Source organism: Eptatretus burgeri, chromosome 10, assembly GCF_056783735.1.
Source record: "Eptatretus burgeri isolate ZD-2024b chromosome 10, Ebu_testis_v1, whole genome shotgun sequence".
Classification (NCBI taxonomy): Eukaryota; Metazoa; Chordata; class Myxini; order Myxiniformes; family Myxinidae; genus Eptatretus; species Eptatretus burgeri.
The window spans coordinates 78,545,320-78,569,734 of record NC_140970.1 but is presented as its reverse complement, the minus strand read 5'-3'; the positions used below and the strand labels follow the sequence as shown (position 1 = coordinate 78,569,734).

At 42.5% G+C, this 24,415-nt stretch overlaps 1 protein-coding gene across 6 annotated transcripts in view; it reads left to right on the top strand.

Moving 5' to 3' along the window:
- The window catches only part of TMEM201 (transmembrane protein 201), a 203,969-nt gene that overhangs the window by 103,600 nt on the left and 75,954 nt on the right, over positions 1–24,415 (top strand). For all 6 annotated transcript variants that reach the window (XM_085899039.1, XM_085899041.1, XM_085899037.1 and 3 more), the window contains one exon: positions 10,160–10,371. In XM_085899039.1, coding sequence (XP_085755165.1) covers positions 10,160–10,371 — 212 coding nt within the window. The remainder of the gene's footprint in view (positions 1–10,159; positions 10,372–24,415) is intronic.

Below are 24,415 nucleotides of genomic sequence, written 5' to 3'. Positions count from 1 at the left end.
AGCTTGTTGTTCAGCGTTTGTTATTATTTTTTTATTTTTTTGTTTTTTTTTTGCAGTGGATCGAGTGAGTATTTCCCGAATAAATTTCAAATTCCCAAGCAAAGTATGAAGGAATTGAGACCAGGGTTGCCAAAGGTATCTTGATAGTGTAATATAACCTTCCATAACTACATGGATGACCTCTCTGTCTGATGTTACTCACCCTCGACTGAATGCCTGCAGTTTGAGATTATTTTTTTTATAGCTTGTCTGCACACATTTGTCCCAGCAGTGAGGTCTGCACGCTGTTGTTTGCTTTTGAGACTTGTACATACGTACTGATTCAATCATTGGTTCATTGGTTTAAAAATAGTGGATCGGGCATGGGTTTTCTTTCTGTCATGACTGACTTGCCAAATCAAAATGGATTTTCCCTCCAACACTTGGGGATTTATTTTATCAGTGATTGAAGTTAGGTAAATGCCAAGAGGTTTTTCTACCACAGTGAAGAACCAATCTTGCTCATGAGGTCTCTTGTCAGTAGGGATGTATGCCAAGAATAAAATGATGTGTACAAGTGTAAAGATTTTGCATCCTTGGATAGATGGTGATAACTTCCCGATTGTGTGATTTGGGAATGAGGAGGGAAGGGCGAGTGAGAAGGGGATAATTGATTGTGGTAAGATCGGGGATTGTGGACAAGGAGGGCGGATAAGTTGACGAGCGCTTGGTTTCTAACAGCGACGTGCCTCGGTGATAATGCACAGAGCATCTTTTCTGACCCTTTGGTCCGACCAAACCGGCTGGGGCTGTATGGGGCTCGAACACCGGTGCAAGTGATAGCATCACCTGTCCGCCCACAGGCCTGGTGGAGCTCCCGCATGCTTTGTCCGAGTTACTTCTTTGTCCTTGGCATTCATGGCTTGTGAAAGATAATCACATGATAAGCAAAGGGTGCAAAACGTCACTGAGGGACATGTCACAGTTGAATACGATGGTGGGTGGCCTGAGGAAGAACACCCGAGGGAAGTTTGATGAAGTGGCTGAAGGTATTTGTGAATTCCAGAAGCATGCACATATATATATATATATACATATATATATATATATATGAAAATATATATTTTTATGATTATTATTTATTTATATAAAATATCCGAATTAATTAATTTAATTTGTTTTCTCCAAAAGTTGAGCTTGATTTCATATATATATATATATATATATATATATATATATATATATATATATATATATATATATATATATATATATATATATATTAAGCTCAAGTTTTGGGGAAAACAAATTTAATTAATTAATTCAGATATGACATCAGACAAACCAGCTTCTCATGCAATATTGGCTATTACTATCTTGGATTTGATTCCTCAGCCATTTATGGTTTCCTAAAATGAGTTCCAAAAATGCCACATTTGATGACACAAAAATGAAGTGGAAGGAGTTGGTCTTGAAAGTGCAACTTTGTTCCATCAGTCCATCCATCCATCGGGACCATAGTCTGTGCAGAGCGTTGTTGCTGCTGAAGCAGTCTCCTTGGCCATTGGGTACAATCCTGGACGGGTCGCCACTCCAACACAGGATACCAGCAAGCTGGTACTCATTTTGCCGACCTCAGAAGGATGATAGGCAGAGTCAACCCCACCTGGTATTGATTCAACAGCCGAGTGGGATTTGAACTCAGGATTCTGAGATCCCAAGCCCAGCACTCTAACCATTAAGCCAACACCAGACATCCTTTGTTCCGATTCCATTGTAGCGCAGGTGGTGGTCGAACGGGGGCGACCAAATTTTCCACTTGGGATGAAGGCTTTTATCAGTTGGTAAAAGCTATTAATATATCCTTTTATATTTCCTGATAAAATAACAGACAACATCCTTTTCATCAAATATATTATGGCAAAACTATTGGGGCTGCCAGGATAACCTCGAGGTATGGAACCTCGACTCTTGGCTGTTGAGCCTTGGTTCGAATCTTGACCCAGCCATGTTCTGTGATCCCGTGGTGTTTCACATGCAGAGTGAGGCATCATTGGGTGCGCCATCTATTGGATGGACGTTAAGCCAGAGGGCCCATCTGTCAGCACTGGTTGTTGGAGAATGTTAAAGCTCCCACAGTGGTGTCCTTTGCACAGAGTAGGTGAGATCTCTCTAGCTCCCTGAACAAATTACAAATTCCTACCACCTTCAGTCGAATGTCGGGCCTGGCAAGCCGGTTCATAAAAGGTTTGGGTCAGAACTATACCCCCCCCCCCCAGCCCATTGCACAAGAAGGTGGCAATAACTTCAATCATTAAAGAAGAAGAAGAATAATAATAAGAAGAATATATAAGTGTTTGTTTAATACTCATTACCTAATCTTGAGTTTATAAGGTTTTGTATTTTCCCCAGATTTTGGTGAAACTGTTCAACAAGTCTGACTTCTATGATGTTTAGAGCATTGTTATTGCATTTTACAAAGTAGTTCTTGCGTCTTTCTCTTCGATTGAGGGAATCGATGTGATGGCTTTGCATCATTATTCATCATGGTACAAAAACTTCACTGAAGGAGAACTTGACCTGAAGTGAAGGAGGTTATGTTTTCACCCCTTTCTGTCTGTTTGTTTGTTTGTTTGTTTGTGTGCAGGACATCTTATAAAGTTGTGGACAGGTTGGGTGTGTGACGAGGAATAATTGATTCAATTTTGGTGAAGATCCGAATCCGGAACCAGATCCCGATCTGATAAATATTTTTTAAGTGATTCTTCACCATTGAGAGAAAGAGCTAAACTAATATATAGCACAATATCTCAAAAAGTTGTGGACGGATTTGGACGAAACTTGGTGGACAGGTTGGTCGTGTGACCAGGAAAAATCGATTCGATTTGGTGAAGATCCGAATCTGGATTTGGACACGAGAATTATTTAAATTTTTAAGTGATTCTTCTCCATTGAGAGATCGGGCCAAAAACGATATATAGCACGATATTTCAAAATTTGTATTGGGTCCGATATGTTCTCGTGGATCAGGCATTACGTGGCGGAGGTATGCGCTCCACCGAGTACCCTTATAGTTCTATTCTGTGATTATAATGCACAATTTTTGTGATTATACCCTCTCCCCCTCCTTCCCTCCCAACTTCGCAATCCCAACATTTCCCAAAACAGCTAATGCAGTAATCCCATCATGGAATTGGATGCTTGCTTTTATCCCCATTTCAAATTCTACAAACTTTCATGGTTTTATTTGTCGAAACATCGTGTAATAACTTTTACAAAGAGATGCGATGGAGGCAGATTTACAACTGACTGGTGAACTCGTTCTGCTTTCTGCTTGATATTGTTTGGCCTTTGCTGTTTGATGTTCTTGCCTTATCTTGTGCGAGTTAGGCCGCAGCTCAACTGCTGCTGACTTTTCATGTGGACGGATACTGTGCCTCGCTGCGGTGGGATGCTTTTGTCGTGACTTGAAGTACATATTTGAATCTACGATGTGTTTCTGCTTTGTCTTTATTTCCTCCTTTCTCTTTCGTACATTGATCACAACCTTTGCATTAAAATTTTTTTCCATGTTAATTGCAACTGAGTTCAATAATATTTACTACTTTTGACAAAATACGTTATAAATGCTTTTTATTTTATTTTATATCATGAACTATATAATTTGAACACCTCTTCACAAATTAATGAGGAATTAGGACGGGACTCGGCAGAGCGCATACCTCCGCCAGGTTGAACAGTTTACGTTTTGTATCCCACTGATAGGCCGGATCTGGATCCGGACCTGAACCAAAATCCAATCGGCTTGTTCTTGTCATCTAACCAACTCATCCACCAAGTTTTGTCCAAATCCGTCCAACTTTTTGAGATATCATGCTACATGTCGTTTTTGTCCCAATTTCTCAATTGTGAAGAATCACTTAGAAAAATTCTGGTATACGAATCCAGATCTTCACCAAAATCTAATCAATTCATTGTTGTCACACTCCCAAGCTGTCTCTAAATTTCGTCCAAATCCGTCCACAACTTTGAGATATCGTACTCACAGACAGACAAACAGGGGCGAATACATAAACTCAGTCGCTGTTTGGTGGTGGAGGTAATTATTTTTTTTATAAAACCAAATCATTTTTGTTCCTCTTTCTCTTCAATTGCCTTGTTCAATCTTTCGTTGAAGCGATGCATCTTTATCATACTATACCGTCGTATCCAAGCGACATCAAGTGAGCTGACGGACCCTTTGTTGCTGAACAATAATTTCAGCACGATGGTGGATTTGTTCAAATAGCATGAAATATTTTTGTGCCGTTCACTTTTATTCACCACCTTGGTTGACTTTCCACCGCGACGCATTGTCATTACAAAAAGACCGAAGTAAAATCCGTTGGAGGTTTTGTGATGGTCAGAGGCTTTGGGATAGTGCTCGAGGTAAAGAGAACCGGAAAATACTGCACAGGCAGGGATGGAAGCTTCAGTGAGTTCAACCCGGATGCTCGAGCTTCCGCAATTGCTCCTGGTGAAGCCGGCACTTAGGCCGCGATGAAATTAGGCCCGACTGCGAGCTAAAAGGCCACCGCTGAGTGAGGTCGTGGAAATATCGTGTCTGGATGCACGCTAACCTGAAACCAAAATAGACTAACTCCAAGTCGGTGAACCTTTTCGACCACAGTTCCTTGCAAAGTGACCGGCGAATCGATAACCTTGGGGGAACTGCATAAGAGTGCTCTTTCATTTCCAAGCTTTGCTCTTGTTGTAAAGTGAAATCTTGTGTGAGTGTACCGAATATTTTTTTTTTATGTGCTGTGCAAGTACAAACAGCACTGATTCTTAATAATCATCAGGAAATGAGACACTGCTTTTTGGTTGCCTTTGGAATGCACTCTTACACCAACCACTACATGTGACAGATAGTTGTGGTGAGCTTTGACGTTTGCACAATTGATGGTTTGTGTGACTTGATGCTATCACAGCCAGGACATGGAAGTTTCTTGTGTGTGACATATGTACAGCCTTCTTTATGCAGGCTGGAGACAAAGGTTGCTGAAAATTTTTTTTTCAAATGTTTTGTTTTTTAAGCTTTGTGTAGAAGAATATTGTCCACATATTATACGAGCAGGGGTACCTGGCGTTGCCCTCTGTACATATGTCAGGGATGTACATAGTGTTTTCATGTTGGCATTTTGCAGAAATTAAATTTTGGTTTTTTTTTTATCCTTGCCAAAGGAGAGGGTGTTACATTTGGGTCCGTTTGTTTATCTGCACAGAACTTTCGTTTTTCTCTGCAACCACTTGTCGGATTGAGACGAAATTTCCACCATTGGTGCGACTGCTCGTGTAGAGTGTTTCGATGGCAATTATGACGTCATAGGTGATGTGACAGCCATGTTGGAAAAACCGAAAAACCTTGGACCTCAATATCACTGAAACCGCACCAAGGAAAAAATTGAAACTTGTCGCATAGCAAGGACTCCTCATGTGGAATCAATGTGATTTTTTTTTTCCCCACGATGTCATCGGTGCCTTCGTTTCGATTTCATAATTGCATATGTAGAACGCTACATCTGATCGGTATGAAAATTTTTGAGGGTCATCTCGGGATAAAACGGTCCACAGAGAGAAAAAAAAATTGATGACGTTATCTGTCGCATGATTCAGCTGCCATGGTGTTTTTTTTTTATTTTTTTTTTAAACCTTCAAAAATCTTCTTCTCTGAAATTGCTGAACAAATCAAGGCAAAACTTTACACATATGGCATCCTATCCATGAGGAACAAAATCTTCACACATAAAACATCAAAGGTCACATGGTTTGGCAGCCATATTAGATTTATGAAAATATTTTAAAATGTTTTCTCTGGAACCACTTGATCAATCGACATTAAACTTCACAATTATGATCTAGTCTTGATGGGGAATACATGTTTTAAATTTCAACTTGATCAGACACATGGTCTAGCAGCAAGAATTATTTAGTTTTTTGATGTAGGTTTTAAAAAATATCTTTTTTTTTTTTGATTAAGGTTCACTTGGCTGTGCCTGGATGAGTTTGAGGGATGACTTTTCTTTTCAAAGTGCTCAAATATTTTTTACCTAAAACACTCCCTGGCACTCACTGACGAATCTCTGAAAGTTTGACGAAGATTTGTTGGGCTATCTCGAAGAAAAATGGTGAGACAGACAGCGAAACATCTCTCTTATAGTATAGATTGTATGTAAGATGATAACATTAGGATATTAGGAGAGAACAGTGCACTTTTACGTAAATGATAAAACATTCAGAAATAGCCGACACATAAACAATAGTGGGGCAATGCTTACACATTGTAAGCGATAATGAACAATGCTTCCCCATTGTCTCAGGTCACTCCCCTGAATTTGATTTTTTTTTCTTTCATTTATATGTTTACATTTATTTATGCTTTAATTTCCGGATGCTTTCCCACAGTTCTGTGATTTTATTTATTTATTTATTTTCCTGTTGTATGGGCTTCGATGTCCGTTGGCACGCGGAATTTCAGCTTTGTACGTCACCCAGAAAGTACTGAGCATTATTATCAGTCGGTCAGTGAGTGAGTTGGTCAGTGAGTAGTTTGAATGAGCTTTATATATTAGATGCATATGGAGTTTTGACTTGTGTCGTGATGAGGCAGGCAATACTTTGGGAACACCAAACAGGCTAATCTGAACTGATGTCTCAATTACCAGGCCAAATGGACAGGTAAATTGCCATTAAAAGGTTGTGCATATCTTTGCACATCTTTGGTGACTCATTTACATGATTCGGTGCTAATTTTTTTTTATCCGTTAAGACTTTAAGCCATTTCGGATTCTATCTGCAAGCCTTACACGATGCATTTATTCCACGTGGACAGTGTAACCGTGTACTGATAAAGTGTTGCCTGGGACTGCCTTTGGCTGCCTGATATTTGCCCCTAAGAATGTAAAAAATGAACGGCAATAAAGTAGCTTTGTCATCTCTCACGTTCACTCGCTCTCCTTCCCTCGTTTATAAGTTTTCAACTTCACTCGACCTTGAGTCTTTGGTGTGGTCCAGAAAGGTGCTTGGTTTTGGGGTTACATGCCTCATTTTCACAGCCTGAATCCCACCTTATCACAGCCCATCTCACTCTCACACCCTGTCGTATAATTCAAAAATTTTTTTTGTGTGGCACACACTGTGGAGGGGAAGGGGGGGGGGGGGTCCATGCAAGCCATTTTTGTCTACATTCTCTATTTTCTATCAGAGCCTGGACATCTTGTCTTTAGCACTAGCCCTTATGATGCTGGTTCAAAGTGTGTGGGGGTAGTGGGAGGGGTGCTCCATCTTTTGTCCAAAAAGCCTCTAAAGCATGCCAAATTCCTCTTCATGTCTATTCAATTCAACCCCACTTTGTGGGGAATTTCCTTCTCTACAATTAAACTGACCTTAAAACTTTCAACTCGCCTATTTTGGTCCACGGACGTGTGTTGAGGGGTGTTTAGCATTTGCGCCACATCCAAGGTAAATCTTACTTGCTATACATTGTTTGACATTACCCCTTTAGGTTGTTCTTGTCCGATGATGTAACATACAGCCACAATTGAGAATTTCTTCGAGTTCCTGTTGATTTTGTCCTACTCTGTAAATGGTGTGAGCCGTGGGCTGTTGCTTTTGCAAGGATGAGTTATGGGAGAACCCCTTCATATGAAATGCATTTGGTTTGTTTTGGAAATTCCAAATGTATTCATGCTATTTAATATAATAATAAATTAAAACAGTACCTCTTTATGATAGAACTGAATGTCCATGAAGGAAGGATGTGAGCTGCTCCACCACAACACCCCCTCCCACTGACCCCAATTGACAACAGTGGTTTAACAGGAGCCACATTCACCACAAACTTGTTACATTTTTCTGGGCGGCATCATCATCATCATCATCATCATCATCATCATCATCATCATCATCTCCAAGATGGGATCAATTTCTTTTATCTTTTGCCTCTCTGTTCAAATTTATCCCTGCAATCTTTAATTTGCGGAGTAGGATGATATTTAAATATAGCGTAATTGTTGGTAGTCATTGAAGGACTTGGCTTCAATCTTATGCTGAGAGTTTGACTTCTTTGGTTGTTCCTTCAGAACCAACAAGGAGGAGGAGAAGAAGAATAAATAAAAAAACCGACCAAAAAGGCTCTTCCATTGTAAGGGGCTTTAATCTCCAGTTGTGTGGATGTAGCTGACCACGGTTGTAAATCAGCATCTCTTTTACGTTTTTCTTTTTGAATCTCTCATTCTTTTCCCTCAGATTATCGGACAGATGTGAGGTTACCTTTTTAAGCACTTCCAAGCGGCGATGTTCACCCAGCCCCATGCTTTGACTTCAAACGGCGAAGCCCGAGGCCCGGTTGTAGCCTGTAGGGGAGGGGATATACAGAAAAGGGTGCGCTGGTTCGGAGAGGGGGCGGTGGCGGTGCAAGGCAGCGTGGGAGCTGCCTGGGACTTTGAAAGGAGCTGCAGAGAGGAACACGATTCCACATGAAAGCCCCGGCGTCGGCAGCCCCCTCTGCTCCCCGCATGGCAAAGGCTCAGGCTGGGAGGCCTTCTTTTGGACATGAGTGGGTGCAGGAGATGGGGGAGGGAGTAAAAAGGGGCATGTGATGGAGGAGGAGGTGGAGAAAAATGTGTGAGAGAAGGTAGAGGCGTGAGGGGGGTGGAGGGAGTTCGATGATGCCATTATTCTCTTTCATTTTTTTTATTTTTTTGTCTTGACCTTTTGTTTAATTTTGCAATTTCATTACTCCATTGAAAAGCCACCTCTGGTGTAAATATAATCTGTATGCAGATTTGCACCATTGGGCTTTTCAGGCCGTCTTTAAATGTCTCCACCTCAAATGTACCCAGAATCCATTGCAGGTGGTGGAATGTTTTTTGACCTGCTTCTGTTTCTTGATCTCTTACAAAACCAATAAATAAACCCGTCATTTAAACTTGGCACTGAACCATAACCTACGTACGTGCTGTAACTGTCACGTCTACCAATATGTACCACTTCCTGCTTTCGAAAATTGTACAAAATCTCGGCTCTGAGAAAAAGAGAGGGTAAAAAGGACAATTGACTGATGGTGTGGCAATAGTTGCATGCAACAAGCAAGGCGATGAAGGAACAGGGAAAGAGAAGATAAATGTGAGGAGGAAGCACGGTAGACTGCAAGTATAAAATGTTTGGGGAAGGGCAGGTTAATGGGGGTAGAAAGGATTGTGTGGGAAAGGATGGGGGATGACGTGAGATGGTGACGCACCGCTTACTTTTGAAGCCCTGGAGGCAAGAGTACGTTTGAACCGTAAAGTGATGCAATCGTCGTGGGGATCCTGTGCCACGGGTGGTGGGTGCTTTGTTTGGAACTTTGGACATTTTGTTGGGGAAAGTATTTGTCAACGAAATAATCATTTTCAAGACTTGAACTCTCATATGAAGTGAGCAAGAAATAGATGGAAATCAGAGAAAACGAGGAACGGTTGCTGCTAAATGCAAAGTTAATTCACCAACGTGCAAGCCATCAGCCAATGCCCTGTCGGATAACTGATTCCGGGTTGAAGGCTCTCCCAGCTGTGGGTTGTTTATTGTTTATCAGCACTTTCTGCCACGAGAATAATACCTATTAAAAGTGGGATTGCAGAGTCATGGGGGTAAGCGCAGAGACTGCTACATCAGAAACCATCCCATATCCTTCAAGGTCACTTTAGTTGTCACCATCAAACATTGCTCGCCATGTTGAAGGTTGTTCGTTGGATGGTCCTATTTTGTGCATGTTTTATCACGAGGTAAAATCTCATCATTAGCAACGTTGTGTGTGCTCTGAAGTTATTCCAGGCACCCGCTGTGGAACACCATCTGCCTGGAAGCTAGTACCACCCTATCCTGCCCAGGTAGTGGGGTTTTGTATGAATGGTGCTTATGCTGGAGTCGGGTGGTCTTCAGTTGCAAGAAAGTCCTTCTAAATAGAACTTGTAGACCTGTCAGTAGTATCTTCGCTGACCATGGTCTTGTAAAACCAAGCGTCACAAATTTCTATTTGATCAGGTCTTTAATGATTGAACCACATACCTGGTTCAACTTATTTGTTAAAGAAAAAGCACTTCCTTGTTTTGCAATATGCAACTAACCACAGGCTTCTCTGTTTGTTTGTATGTCGACGCAGATCGAGAGCTCCTGCTGAAGATGCATCGTCCTGTGACCCTTCCATGGACTTCCTGTCACTATCCCCATTTCCTCCTCCTCCGTTCCTGCTGGCACGGTCCTCTTTGAATCTCAGTAGAAAAAGACCTCGTCCACGTGCTTCTCCCTCATCCCTTCCAATGCACCTTGATCGCGCCCTATCTCTTGGAACTACACCAAAGCCATTTCAGCCAGGTGAGGTCCTCACTCATGAGTTTTTACCATGTGCTTGTACTTCCTCCACCGCACTGCGACCTATCCAGTGAGAACACCTCACAGGATGTTACAAAACTACAAATATATATATTTATATATAAGGGAAATTATAATGTACTAGATTGCTTTTGATGCTCCTATTGAGCTGGAAGAGCCATTATTTGGAGTCCTCATGGGAGCCTCAGAGGTATTTCATGCAAGTGGGCTCAGGAGCTCATGTATGATATTCTGGGGGTGAGGGGTCACCAGATGGCACAGGCAGATTGAGAAAAGAAGGCTAAAAAAAAAAAATTCTAACCAAGATTGATATCAGCACCGGCAAAAATCACGACTTAGGGTTTGCTCAGAAAGCAACTTGGCGGGGAAAAAACAACAATGGATGACGTGAAATGTTTTGTCGTACTGCTGGGCTTTTCTTGTCTTAACCATTGTGAGACTTAGATAATTTGTTTGTTGTCATAACCTGATGTATGTTATACAAACAGCCTACTCAAAACATTTTTTTTAGTGGAAATTGAAACCTTGATCAAGCAAAGTAGGCAAGCCTCCGGACCATTTGCAAATTCTCCACAATTAGTCAAACGAGGATTTGACTAACTTTCCTTGTTACGATGATTCCTGGTCTGTAACTACAGTAACTGCTGGCAGTATCACAAAACTCTAAGAATGCTGAGCCATCAACAAGAGACCACATCAGGTAAGATAAAACAAAACAAACATTTAATCAATTCACAGAATCTCAGCTCTATTCCAGAAGATGGTGGTGGAACTGCATTCTGTCTTCTTTACATCGTTCAGACTTGGTTGTTCCTCTCTTTTTATATACAGGCTCTAAGGCTTGTGGAGGAGCTGCAACACAAGCCATGCACACATGCAGACAAACACATCAGACAACATCAGACTTGACTTTCATACAAACACAGTGGCTGATATTGGGGGGAGTGACGTCACTTTCCAGAGCTCTCTGGGTATCAGCGACATCATCTTTTTGATGTCACTTTTCTCTCCGGACTCAGCGGGGCAATGAAGGATTCCCAAAGTGACATTGTAGTATTCCTCCCAATCAACTTGCCAAAGGAAGGAAATTGGCATCTGATGACCATGAGCAAGAACTTTGCATTACAACATATTGTTGTTGTTCGTCTTTCGGCTGCTCCCGTTAGGGGTTGCCACAGCGGATCATCCGTTATGATCCGCATACTGATTTGGCATAGGTTTTACGCGGATGCCCTTCCTGACGCAACCCTGGTCGCCTCTTACTACACAGGGATATGGATTGGGTTTCGCCATGATTCCGGGCTGCCCTACACCCTCTCATAGTGCAGCCCAGTGCAGAGCACCCGTCCTCAAGCGATCCTCCAACCCAAGCCTCCGAGTAGCCGGATTACAGGTGCACGCCACTACGCCCGGTCGCATTACAACATATTGTGAAGTTGTATTGGAGACCAATTCTGAGAGATATGATCTCTGTTAGACAAGGTTTGGCTAATCATAAGACGTAAGTTCAGAAGCTCCAAGCACCATACCTCTGCTCGAGGATGACCACTGAAGTAAATGGGGAGATTTATCATCTTCTCTTTGTCGAGAGGTTGTGAGTGATTTGAAGTGAAAGGTAAAAATGTTGTAATGCGCAAACTCACGATCAATAATTGGCTGCCATTTCAAGTCTCCATGCGCCCACCCCTCTCTTCCACCCCCCCCCAATTTCCTCTTTTTCTAAGTTAAACAAGCTTTTAAAGAAAAAAACACGTTCAAAAACAACTGACACCCCTTTTTGGTGAAACTCACAAAATCCAGGATCACTGCTCACCCCCACTTGTCCGTTCCTCGTTCTTTTCGCCAGTGGAACCAACTTCCACATTCTCTTCAATGTCGTTCTTCCCTCCATATTTTCAAGACAGCTGTTCACCACCGTCTCAGGTGATCCCCCATCCAAAACCACAATCTTTTCTACCCTCGTTAACTCCACCAAGCCCACATCTTCCAAACGTTCCTGTTTTCCTTCCTGAGAGTTTTCTTCTGTGTCCATCTTGCCCATCCCCATGTCCTCCCTTAGTTCTCATTCTAACCCCACATCTTCGAAGACTCCCTCTATCTTGTCCCCCAATCCAGTTGTGTGTTTCTCCCACTTCATCTACTGTTCCTTTTGTTCTGTTGCATCCTGATCCGTTCTATGCTCTCGCTCCTCCATCAGCCTCGACTTTGTACATAAAACAAACAAACCAAAGTGTCCTTCCGAATGTTTAGAACTTCAAATATTAATATATAGGTAAATATAATGTGTGGCAACCAAGGTTTATTGAAGAATGCTGCACATTTCCATGCGAAACTTCACTCTTTTTGTTTCAATGTTTACATATACAGTGGGGAGAACAAGTATTTGATACACTGCCGATTTTGCAGGTCTTCCCACTTACAAAGCACGTAGAGGTCTGTAATTTTTATCATAGGTACAGTTCAACTGTGAAAGACGGAATCTAAAACAAAAATCCTGAAAAATCACATTGTATGATTTTTAAATAATTAATTTGCATTTTATTTCATGAAATAAGTATTTGATACATCAGAAAAACAAAACTTAATATTTGGTACAGAAACCTTTGTTTGCAATTAAAGAGATCAGACGTTTCCTATAGTTCTTAACCAGGTTTACACAGACTGCAGCAGGGATTCTGGCCCACTCCTCAATACAGATCTTCTCCAGATCCTTCAGGTATTGGGGCTGTCGCTGGGAAACACAGACTTTCAGCTCCCTCCAAAGATTTTCTATTGGGTTCAGGTCTGGAGACTGGCTGGGTCACTCCAGGACCTTGAGATGCTTCTTACGGAGCCACTCCTTAGTTGCCCTGGCTGTGTGTTTCGGGTCGTTGTCATGCTGGAAGACCCAGCCATGCCCCATCTTCAATGCTCTTGTTGAGGGAAGGAGGTTGTTGGCCAAGATCTTGTGATACATGGCCCCATCCATCCTCCCCTCAATACGGTGCAATCGTCCTGTCCCCTTTGCAGAAAAGTATCCCCAAAGAATGTTTCCACCTCCATGCTTCACGGTTGGGATGGTGTTCTTGGGGTTGTACTCATCCTTCTTCTTCCTCCAAACATGACGAGTGGAGTTTAAACCAAAAAGCTCTATTTTGGTCTCAGACCACATGACCTTCTCCCATTCATCCTCTGGATCTTCCAGATGGTCATTGGCAAACTTCAGACGGGCCTGAACATGCGCTGGCTTGAGCAGAGGGACCTTGCGTGCGCTGCAGGATTTTAATCCATGACGGGGTAGTGTGTTACTTCTGGTTTTCTTTGATACTGTGGTCCCAGCTCTCTTCAGGTCATTGACCATGTCCTCCCGTGTAGTTCTGGGCTGATCCCTCACCTTTCTCATGATCATTGAGGCTCCACGAGGTGAGATCTTGCATGGAGCCCAGACCGAGGGAGATTGACTTATTTTGAACTTCTTCCATTTTCTAATAATTGCGCCAACAGTTGTTGCCTTCTCACCAAGCTGCTTGCCTATTGTCCTGTAGCCCATCCCAGCCTTGTGCAAGTCTACAATTTTGTCCCTGATGTCCTGAGACAGCTCTCTGGTCTTGCCCATTGTGGAGAGGTTGGAGTCTGATTGATTGATTGTGGACAGCTGTCTTTTATGCAGATAATGAGTTCAAACAGGTTCAGTTAATACAGATAATGAGTGGAGAATGGGAGGGCTTCTTAAAGACAAAACTAACAGGTCTGTGAGAGCCGGAATTCTTACTGGTTGGTAGGTGATCAAATACTTATTTCATGCAATAAAATGCAAATTAATTATTTAAAAATCATACGATGTGATTTTCAGGATTTTTGTTTTTGATTCCCTCTTTCACAGTTGAAGTGTACCTATGATAAAAATTACAGACCTCTACGTGCTTTGTAAGTGGGAAAACCTGCAAAATCGGCAATGTATCAAATACTTGTTCTCCCCACTGTATATATAAACTTATTCACTTCTATACTCTCTCTGCTTGGACAACTCAGTTCCTGAAAAATGCCAAAACAAGGCCGAGTTGGTGAGGAAGCATCATTGAATGGAAATTATTTATTTCATTCCGATGCATATTAAATCTGGTGGAATTTTTGACCTCCATCCTCCTAACAACCCCCCCCTGCCCCCCGCCCCCCACACCCTGTATGCTTCATACACGCCGCGTACCATCCCGCACCTTATTCATCTTTCCCCACTCCTCTCGCATTCCCCTTTCATCTCACACTCTCTCCTATAACCCTGCCCAACCTTCATTTTCTCATTTGAAAAAATTTCCATAATTGATCTTCCTCCCACTGAGCTTTCCGTACGTCATAAACAGACGACCCCTCCAGGGAAGTTTCCTCAATTTTCCACACCCGACAGTTGCTTTGCGAACATGTGATTGTAAAAGGCTTTCTGTGATGCCGAATGACTGCTGCACGCTGATTACGATAAATGAGAAATAATAAATCGAACGTGCTTTTTCACAAGTAATCAAATGAAACGTGCTTTGTGATTGGGGGGAGGGGGGGGAGTGATAGAGCTAGCTGGACCACACACACTGATTGGAAGACTGAGTTGTTCAGGCTGATTCAGCCAAAGAAACTTGTTGGTCCGTAAATCGACAGATAAGGAATTCCTCAACCTTGGCACCAAAAAAATCCAGAGGCTCGCTGATCTTCACCCGGCTATCTGCCCGTTCGGCGCTTGACAGCCTGTCTGCTGTGCCGTGTGTTATATTGCTGGCCAAGCACTCGTACATCATGAAAGCGTTTCTTTGGTGAGATGCCACAAGTTCATTTTAGTTTCGGCCTTCATTTAAGGGCAATGACCGTTCATTCGTTTAACCCTTCTCGAAGGAGTGGTCGGTTTGTGTTTCTATGTCTCTCTTTCACAAGCTCAGCTTGGTTTCGACTGGAGCATTCGTCTTCCACAGGTGTCGTCGAACCACCTTATCTACTCAACAATCAGAAGGCTTGACGATGATTCGGAACGCCAGTTCAACCCAAAGCACAAAATGTAACAAAGCACAAAGGCCAATTAGATTACAATGTCACTTTAATCTCACATTTTGTTGGGGAATGCTTGCCTTAACCTTCGTAACCTTGATTCAAATAATATATTAATGATGAAACATCATGAACAGGGTCTTCTAGAAATAAGATTGCAGTTTCTTTATTTTATTTTATTTTTTATTTTAATCTCAGGTCATTGTGTTTCGCCTGCAACTTGTAAGCAGTCAAAGTTTTGTCCAGTCAGTTTGCACGTTGTTCAGAAAATGGAGTCTTGGTCATCCCCAAACCGAATACAAATTTCAAAGTAATTGTTTTAGGAAAATGTTTAGCCAGAATAATTGTCCGTCTGTTTGCTTGTCACTTGTGGGGGATGCCTTATTGGAGGCTCCACAGCTGGAGTGAGGGGCCTGCCTCTATGCACTCAACACTCTGTAAACGTGCTCGGCTGGCACCCGCCAGCTAAGTGAGCAAGCACTTAGTGTAGTGTGCGTTGCCAGGCTTGGGTTACACTCGCAGTCAATTGGCTGTCCATGTGTTAGCCTTCTTTGACTGCGTGGCCACTGATCGCGAGAGCGCCTGTGAAACCAAGGTGCTCGTTTCACGTGCTGGTATAAAAAGGTGATAAGACGTCAATGAGATGTGGTTACTCCTGGTTTCGCATCCGGCAGACAAACTTGATAACCAACATGTTATGAAGGAAGTTAGGTGGTGCTTGGTCCGGGCACTGACAAGGTTGTTTGACTCGGTCTGGTTGCTTTATTTGGACCAGTCTATGCTATTTCTTTTTTAATTATTTTTTTATTAAAATGCTGACTAGGTTAATTTGTCAGAGGTGAGTTCACCAGCTCTCAATTACCCCCACCCCCCTCCCCTAATTCCATCTACTTCATTTTCATGAAAGTATAACGGTTGATACGATAATATAATGAGTTCCCTCATAAGGAACTTCAATGCAGGAGGAGGCCGTTAGGCCCATGAAGCCAACCTGTGGTTGTTTGTCCTTGTTCGATCATTTTCAAATGCTGAACGTCAAGCAATGAAAGCAGCATGTCCCATTTTTTAATATTTGGCATTACGCGGCCAAGGTTCGAAATGCCGGCCTCTCAGACTCACAGCGGATGCTCTAACCTCACTGAGTCTGACAAATTTAACAATTCAGAAATCCTTTATTTACCAAACACTCGGTGGGTTTATGTTTCTATCATCTGCTTTGATTCTGGGTTGTCAATGGTTCAATTCTGTTCCTGGTTGAAGAGTCCTACCAAAGACGTTCAAAATGATATGTGCTGCTTCCTTGCTTGACATTCTGTATTTAAAAGGACAAGTACGTGCCCGTACGTGCAAAAAATTCAAAATAAAAATAAAAACTTTCAAACCGCATGCCAGAAACAACAACCACACAGGCCGTTCCTTCACTTTCACGTGCCCGTTGGTGCGTGGCCGTACGTGCAAACCAAAAAAACAACAAAAAAAACTTTCAAACCGTGAGCCAGAAACAACAACCACACCGGCCGTTCCTTCGCTCTCGCGTGCCCATACGTGCGTGGCCATACGTGCGTGGCCGTACATGCAAACCAAAAAAAACAACAAAAAAAAACTTTCAAACAAACACACAGGCCGTTCCTTCGCTCTCGTAAACGACGACTGGATTGGGGCATTGTGTTTATCTCTCAATGCGCATAAGAAATCGAGAAATTATTGGAATACAGTAAGTAATCACTATCCGGAAGTGGTGCGTGCCCGTACAGAATGTTCACATGCATTCCACGAATTATCGCTTGCATTGAAGTAACAACTGCTGTAATACTTACACACACAGAGTTACTTAAAATCCAAACTAAAATCAAGTTTACCTCCCTCAACAACCACACAGGACGTTCCTTCACTCTCGCGTGGCCGTACGAAAAAAAAAAACTTTCAACGACGACTGGATTGGGGCATTGTGTTTATCTATAAATGCGCATAAGAAATCGAGAAATTATTAGAATACATTAAGTCATCACCATCCGGAAGTCCGTACGTTGTAACCCGTAATGGGGGAACGCTGCTGAGGTTCTCTTCCCCATCGGCCACGCCTACGCAGCAACGTGTCCTGTCATTGGTTGGTAAATAAATTACCATAACTTGGGAAGCACTTGTCCGATTAATATCAAACCTTGAAAAGGCACATACTCAGGTCCCCAGCAATATACCTGGCAAGTTTCAATTAGATCGGACCAGTGGTTGGCGAGAAACAGCGGTCTCACACACACACACACACACACACACACACACACACACACACACACACACACACACACACACACACACACACACACACACACACACACACACACACACAGATTGCTGTTATTATAGATAGATAAGGGCATGGACAATCCCCATAGGTTGACGCTCATGGGGAGGAGGATATTCTTCCTTAGAAAATGACCTGCTGGGTGTGGTGAGAAAAGCAGTGCCATTATTGTGCCATCGCTGGTACCTAAAGTACCCCGGGAAGTGACAGCACTTCCCCAAAGCTCAGTGGCTGTGTTCTGCCTTGTCTTACAGGTGTGTGTGTGTGTGTGTGTGTGTGCGTGCGTGCGCGCGCACAACCATTTCTGTGCTCAACTCTGAGCCTTAAGGCCCGGTCACACCTTCACGTTTTAGCCAACGTATGCCGATTTTTGAATTTTTTTTTCTAAAACGCTGGCACACGTTGAATACGTTATGGGTAAGTTTTGATAACATTGAGAGCACGCTGAAAAACTGCCATACGTCGTTGTACGTTGGCTTTAAACGTTGTACTTTTTGGTTGTCCTCAAATTTTTTCATGCTTGAAATTTCACGACGTATGCAGGCGTATGACTCACACGTTCCGCTACGCTGGCCACAAGTTGTATGCACTGTCTGCGATCGTTGACAGACGTCAACACATGCTACTTGTAAGTTAATCATAAGTTGAGACACGCCGAGGTAATGTTTAGCGTACCCGAAACTTATTTCTAACCTTTGATTAACGTGTTGTTGGCACGTTACGCGATCGTTGCCACACAGCTACAGACGTTACTTTTAAGTTACTCATAGGCTGAAAGACGTCGGTATAATGGATTGTCCTTGCATCAGTGTCCACGGCCACGGCCAGGACACTTATTTGCAGCATTCTTCAAACTTTTCTTCGGCATGACGAGGATGTTCACACTTTGATGTCGAGCTTGGCTATGATTCCAATTGTCCATCGGCAGCGTCTATTTTAAAATAGTCGAGTTTGAGCATTTTAACACGTTCAGAAGAAACGCTTCAAATTTCCAAACCCCAGCGTCAAAAAACAAAGGCGAGTGACAGCAATTTAAATCGTTCATTGTAAACAATGAGAATAGCTGAGTGGTACCGTTTAAAAGTCGTTGAGGGTAAAAAAATCCAATTGTTGAGCGCAAGCGTCTACTTTCAATAGTGGAGATGCAGCCATTTAAATCGTTGAGTGGCAGCCTATGAATAGCAAACCCCACGTCACCGACAAAGATAAACTGCCGCACGATATGGATAAGTTAGGCTGTCGTTGGGCATAGTTTGTGAACGCCGGCTTCACGATAATTATTCGTTGGTATATCGTATCTATAAGTAATCAAAGCGCTCTATGCACATTATTAGTTCATTGTGCATTTGTCCAACCCGTTATGAATAGACCTAAATCGTAAAAACAAGCTATAGCTCATTGTTGAAAAAGCCCCATAAAAAATTAGCCGCGAAGAACTTCGAACAATGGTGAAAAGATGTCTCCTACCCGTGGACACGCGGACGCAAGGACGATCCATCATAACCCACACCCTCCCCCTCACACTCACCTACTACTGCCAACATGAACAAACTACTACTAATACTAATACTAATACTGATACTGATACTGATACTGTTACTGCTGACATGGACATCGACTCAAAAAGGACTCGAAAACACTGTTGGGTTCCCCTTTTATGAACACCATTTTTATATACCAATTCCCAAAACCGCTGGGAACACGTCTTTATATGGCAGTTGTAAGCTAGAAACACGTTCATTTATTTTTTTTGTCGACCGGAAGACGTCATTGGAATACGTCTACATACGTCGATGTGTGTTGGGACTACGTAAAGAATTGGTTCAAAGCACGTCAAACATAAGTTCGAAATAAGTTTCGCGTAAAAAAGACATTACCGCGACGCGTTTCGACTTATGAGTAGCTTATAAGTAGCGTTTGTGGACGTGTGTAAGCGTCCACATATCGTGTGTAAAACTTATCCCCATCGCATGCGGAACGTGTGTCATACGCCAAGTACGTCGTAAAATTTTGAACATGTTTAAAATTTCTTGACGTACTCTACTTACTACGACGTATGATAGCGTACTTTAGCGTTCTACTCACGTATACCAAACTTACCTATACCGTATTTGACGTGCCCCCAACGTTTTAGACACATTTTTCTTCGGTCGGCATACGCTGGCAAGATCGCCAAGGTGTGACCGCAATGTTGTCACTTCCATTTCTACGGCAGTTATGATTCGAATCGTTGTGCGTCAGCCTTTTAATAGGCTACGTCACGACATCGTCGGCGATGCGTGCAACGTGCTATGCCTAAGTTAGACTATCGTTGGGCATCGGTTGTGTAGGCCGACAACAGGTTCAGCATTCGTTGGTATAAGTTATCTATAACACAACGAAACGTTCTGTGTCCGTTACCAATGCGTTATACATAAGACCAAGTCGCTATGAATACGTCCGAATCTTTAAAAAAAAAACATCAAAAGTTCAACGTAAGCCAGCGTTTTACATACATTTTAATACGTTGCCATCGCTGGCTAAAACGTCAAGGTGTGACCGGGCCTTTAGATTGTGGAGAAAAATTACAGTGTTTTGCTCAATTTTTTAAACAGTGAGCGTGTCAACCAAACTCATGATCGATGGATGAACCACCTGAGTTTGTGTGGTTTTAATGAGGAGGAATATCATTTTTGGTGGGACGAAAGAAAAGAAGATAGCAGGATTTAATTCAAATTTGGATTTTTGAGAAATTCTTAATTCAAGTCCCAATTCCCAATTCCGAGTCCTTGCATTTTGAGTCTTAATCCGAATCCTGGACTTCAGCCTTTTACATTGCTAATGGTGATTTACTAATTTATGATTAGTAGGTTAAGGTTGTTGTTCTTAATTTTGTTAAGTTACAGTAAATCCAGCTGACAATTTTTGGTTGGTGCATTATGTTTACCCTTGCACAAGATAAAACTTGAAGACACTCGGTGGAGCGCATACCTCTGCCACGCAATGCCTGATCCACAAGAACATATCGGGCCCAATGCATTTTAAAAATATCATGCTATATATTGTTTTTGGCCCAATCTCTCAATGGTGAAGAGTCACTTAAAACAATTAAATAATTTTCGTAGCCATATTCGGATTCATATCTTCACCCAAATTGAATGAATTCGTCCTTGCCACACATCCAATGTGTCCACCAAGTTTCATCCGAATCCATTGACAACTTCTTGAGATATCCTGTACACAAACAAACAGACAAACAGACAGAAAGGGGTGAAAACATAACCTCCTTCACATTCGGTGGCGGAGGGGATTAGCGTTAGGATTACTCGGTTTGAGAATTTCATGACAAATTGCTAAATCAAATGCTTTGTCTCTAATATCACATGCACTTCTGATAAATAACACTCGGACGAAAATTTGTGGGGTTAGAATAAAATAAAATGTAAAATTTTCTATATTCGGTCATGACCTTCAATGTAGGTCAAGGTCAAAAAAAAAGTCAAGCCCGCTTACCCTTTATTGCTATTGTTGATGCAAAATTTAATTCCAAAAGTCCCAACCAGCTCTGAGATATTGGCAGAAGAAAAAAAAAAAAGGAAGAAAAAAATTAAAACCTCAATGATTATTTCGTACTCCATGGGGTCGGAGAAACTCTGGGGTACCATTCAAATCGGAGGCACGAATTGTCGAAACAAACTTTACAACAGGTTTAAGCCTCTTCCTATCGTATAGGGATATCCCATTGGGGGAGGCTTAAAAAGGTAGCCACGTGAACTAAACCTGGTTTCGAGGTTGTCAAATATCGACGATTTCGGATTAGTTAATGTGCTGTCATGACGTCATCGAGCCTGGCGTTGGCTGAGTGGCTCGGGTAGTTGGCTTGGGATCTTAGGGTCCTGAGTTTGAGCCCCGTTGGCTGCTGAATTAACACCATGTGGGGTTGACTCAATCTGTCATCCTTCTGAGGTCGGTGAAATCGGTAACGGTGTACTGGTATAGGGGCACAGCAGCAGCGGCATAGTTGCGCACCAACGAAATGATGGTTATCAGCCGAGCTGCCATATGCAAGAAGAAGAACAAGAAGACCATGTGATCTATACTATAAGAGAGCCATTTGTGTGTCTGTCTATCTGTCTGTCTGTGGTGTGTCGCCATTTTTCTCAGGTGGCCAAACAGATTTTCGTCAAACTTTCAGAATGTGTTGTTTCGTATGCAGCCTGTGGCTGCTTGGCTGTATCATTTTCCAGAAGCATGGCTGTGCCACTGATGCAGTGCCCCTGTTACCAGTAAGCTGGTACCTATTTTGCTGACCTCGGAAGGATGGCGGGCTCAATCAACCCACCTTGTGTTATTTCAATGGCTCAACAGGCTCAAACTCAAGAACCTCAGATCTTCAGCCAGATTTTAGAGGTTGATCAGTGTGTGCCAGGGAGTGTTTTCGACAAAAAGAATATTTTTGAAAATTTTGAAAAAATAAATTAGATTTTTTTTTAATTTATTTTAATCTCTCTATCATGCCAAAGCCTTTGTAGCTATGTGAAAGTTGATATTAGATGATTCATGACCCCATTCCTTCGTGGGTGTAGGGAAGTGTTTTAGGCCCCCACAAAAATATAGAAAAAATAAAACAAGATTTTGTTTCTTCAAAATGCCAACAGGATTAGAACAGCACCGGGCAATGCCGGGTACCCGTAGTGCTGCATAAAACAGGGCTGTCAAAAGGAAAAGGGATATAATTTGCTTCTCACCATAAGATGTTCTCACACAACCACGTACACACCTGCATGCTGAGGTCGAGTTAACGCAAGTGAAAAGGCACAGACTTCTTGTTTACGAATGCCATCTCAAATTAAAGAAGTTTTTCCATCTCTGCTGAATAGACAAGGTGGATTTTTTTATTATCTCTTTTTTGTATACAGAGTCGAGGCTCATGGAAGTGCTGGAGCACAGAATGGGTCAGGACACAACATAACAAAAGGAACAGCAAAAAGAGATTCGGGAAATGCCAACAGCAGGGCCGAGTGAGAAAATACACGGAGACCAACAACAAGGGATGCGGGTAAGGAGGGGTAGTGGAGAATGCAGGAGGTGGATAAGACGGATACAGAAGCAAACTTTCAAGAAGGGAAAATGGGGAAAATAAATTTGGGGGATGTGGTGGTGGTTTAACAGGGATAAACAAGATCATGGTTTTGGATCGGAGATGATCTGAGATGGTGGCGAACAGCTGTTTTTAAGACTGAGAGGGAAGAATGAGATTGAAGAGAATGGGGAAGTTGGTTCCACAGGTGGGGAAAGAAAGGAACGAATGAGTGGAGGTGAGCAGTGATTCTGTATTTTGGAAGTTTCGCCAGAAGGGGGTTGTTGGCAGACCTTGTGCATCCTGTATAAACACTTGCAGGCATTGTAATGATTGATCAGGTGGTGCATGACTCCGTAGAATCCCTCTCAACAGACCTGGCAGTGTTGTCAGATTGTGTTGTGTCGGCATCAAATGTACACGCCACAACTGTGCTTGCCGACATGGGCCTGAACCCACACCTACGAATACATTGCAGTTGCATGCCCAGGACGGTCGGACCTGAATAGACCATCGTTGTAATTTAAGACTTCGCCGAGATTCTCAATCGTGCCAACGGCCTCTGCATTGTTCAGGGTGCAGTCATACGTGTTTGCGTGCTCGTCATAGCACCAGACCTGCTCGGGTCCAGCCCATGGTGTGGGATTCCCTGTCCAGGAGGGGTCACTCCTGGATGGACCTTGTAAAATACAGCAGTACGGCCGCTCAAGGTGTTGCTGCATTTCAATCCTGTCATTGTGGGAAAACCAAGCGATACATCACCACCAAGTTTCAAGCTATACATAAGTTATGGGGCTGTGTAGATCGTTGCATATTCCTGATGGCCTTCCATTTGTTCTGATGGGAAATGCTCAGGTCGATTGTCAACCTAGCTTATGTGACCACAAGGTTGCAGTTAACACTCAAAAGGGAACCTAAGATATGCAAATGACACCTTTCAACACAGCACTGCAATTTGTTTACTGGTCTTAGGTCAAAACTTCCAGTTTATCTGGATCGTAACCATGATTTTATATGGGGCCGTACTGGACAAAAGCCTGGAATCATTTTGTGGGGTCCTGTGAGCTATGTACTTGATTTCTAACAACATGATTGAGTGATGGTACATTGTAAATGTCCTGCAGCCAGTAACTCGAACAACTGTATAACACTGTCTGCTCATAAATCAGGAGCCCTCTTTGCTTGTGTTTCCCAACTGAGCACGTGGCTCATGATGCTAGGATCCCAGGTTCACGTTCCAAATCCCATCAGTTTTGTTTACCGTTACCACTGCCACCCACCAAAGGTGGACGGACGTTATCTTTTCACCCCTGTTTGTCTGTCTGGTTGTCTGAGCAGTATATCTCAAAACCTTATGAACTAACTCACATGAATCTTGGTGGACAGGTTGGCTGTTTGAAAAGGACGAATCGATTCCATTTTGCTGAGGATCTGGATTTGGATACGATTGTATTTTTAAGTGATTGCTCACAATTGAAAGATTGGGCCAAAAACGATATATGGCATGACATTTTAAAAAAAGTTGTGGATGGATTTGGACAACCTGGAGGATGAGTCGGGGAGGTTAAAAGAACAAGCCTACTCGATATTGGTTCAGGTCTGAATCCAGATCCATCCCATTGGTGGGATACAAAACGTAAACTGTTCAGCCTGAC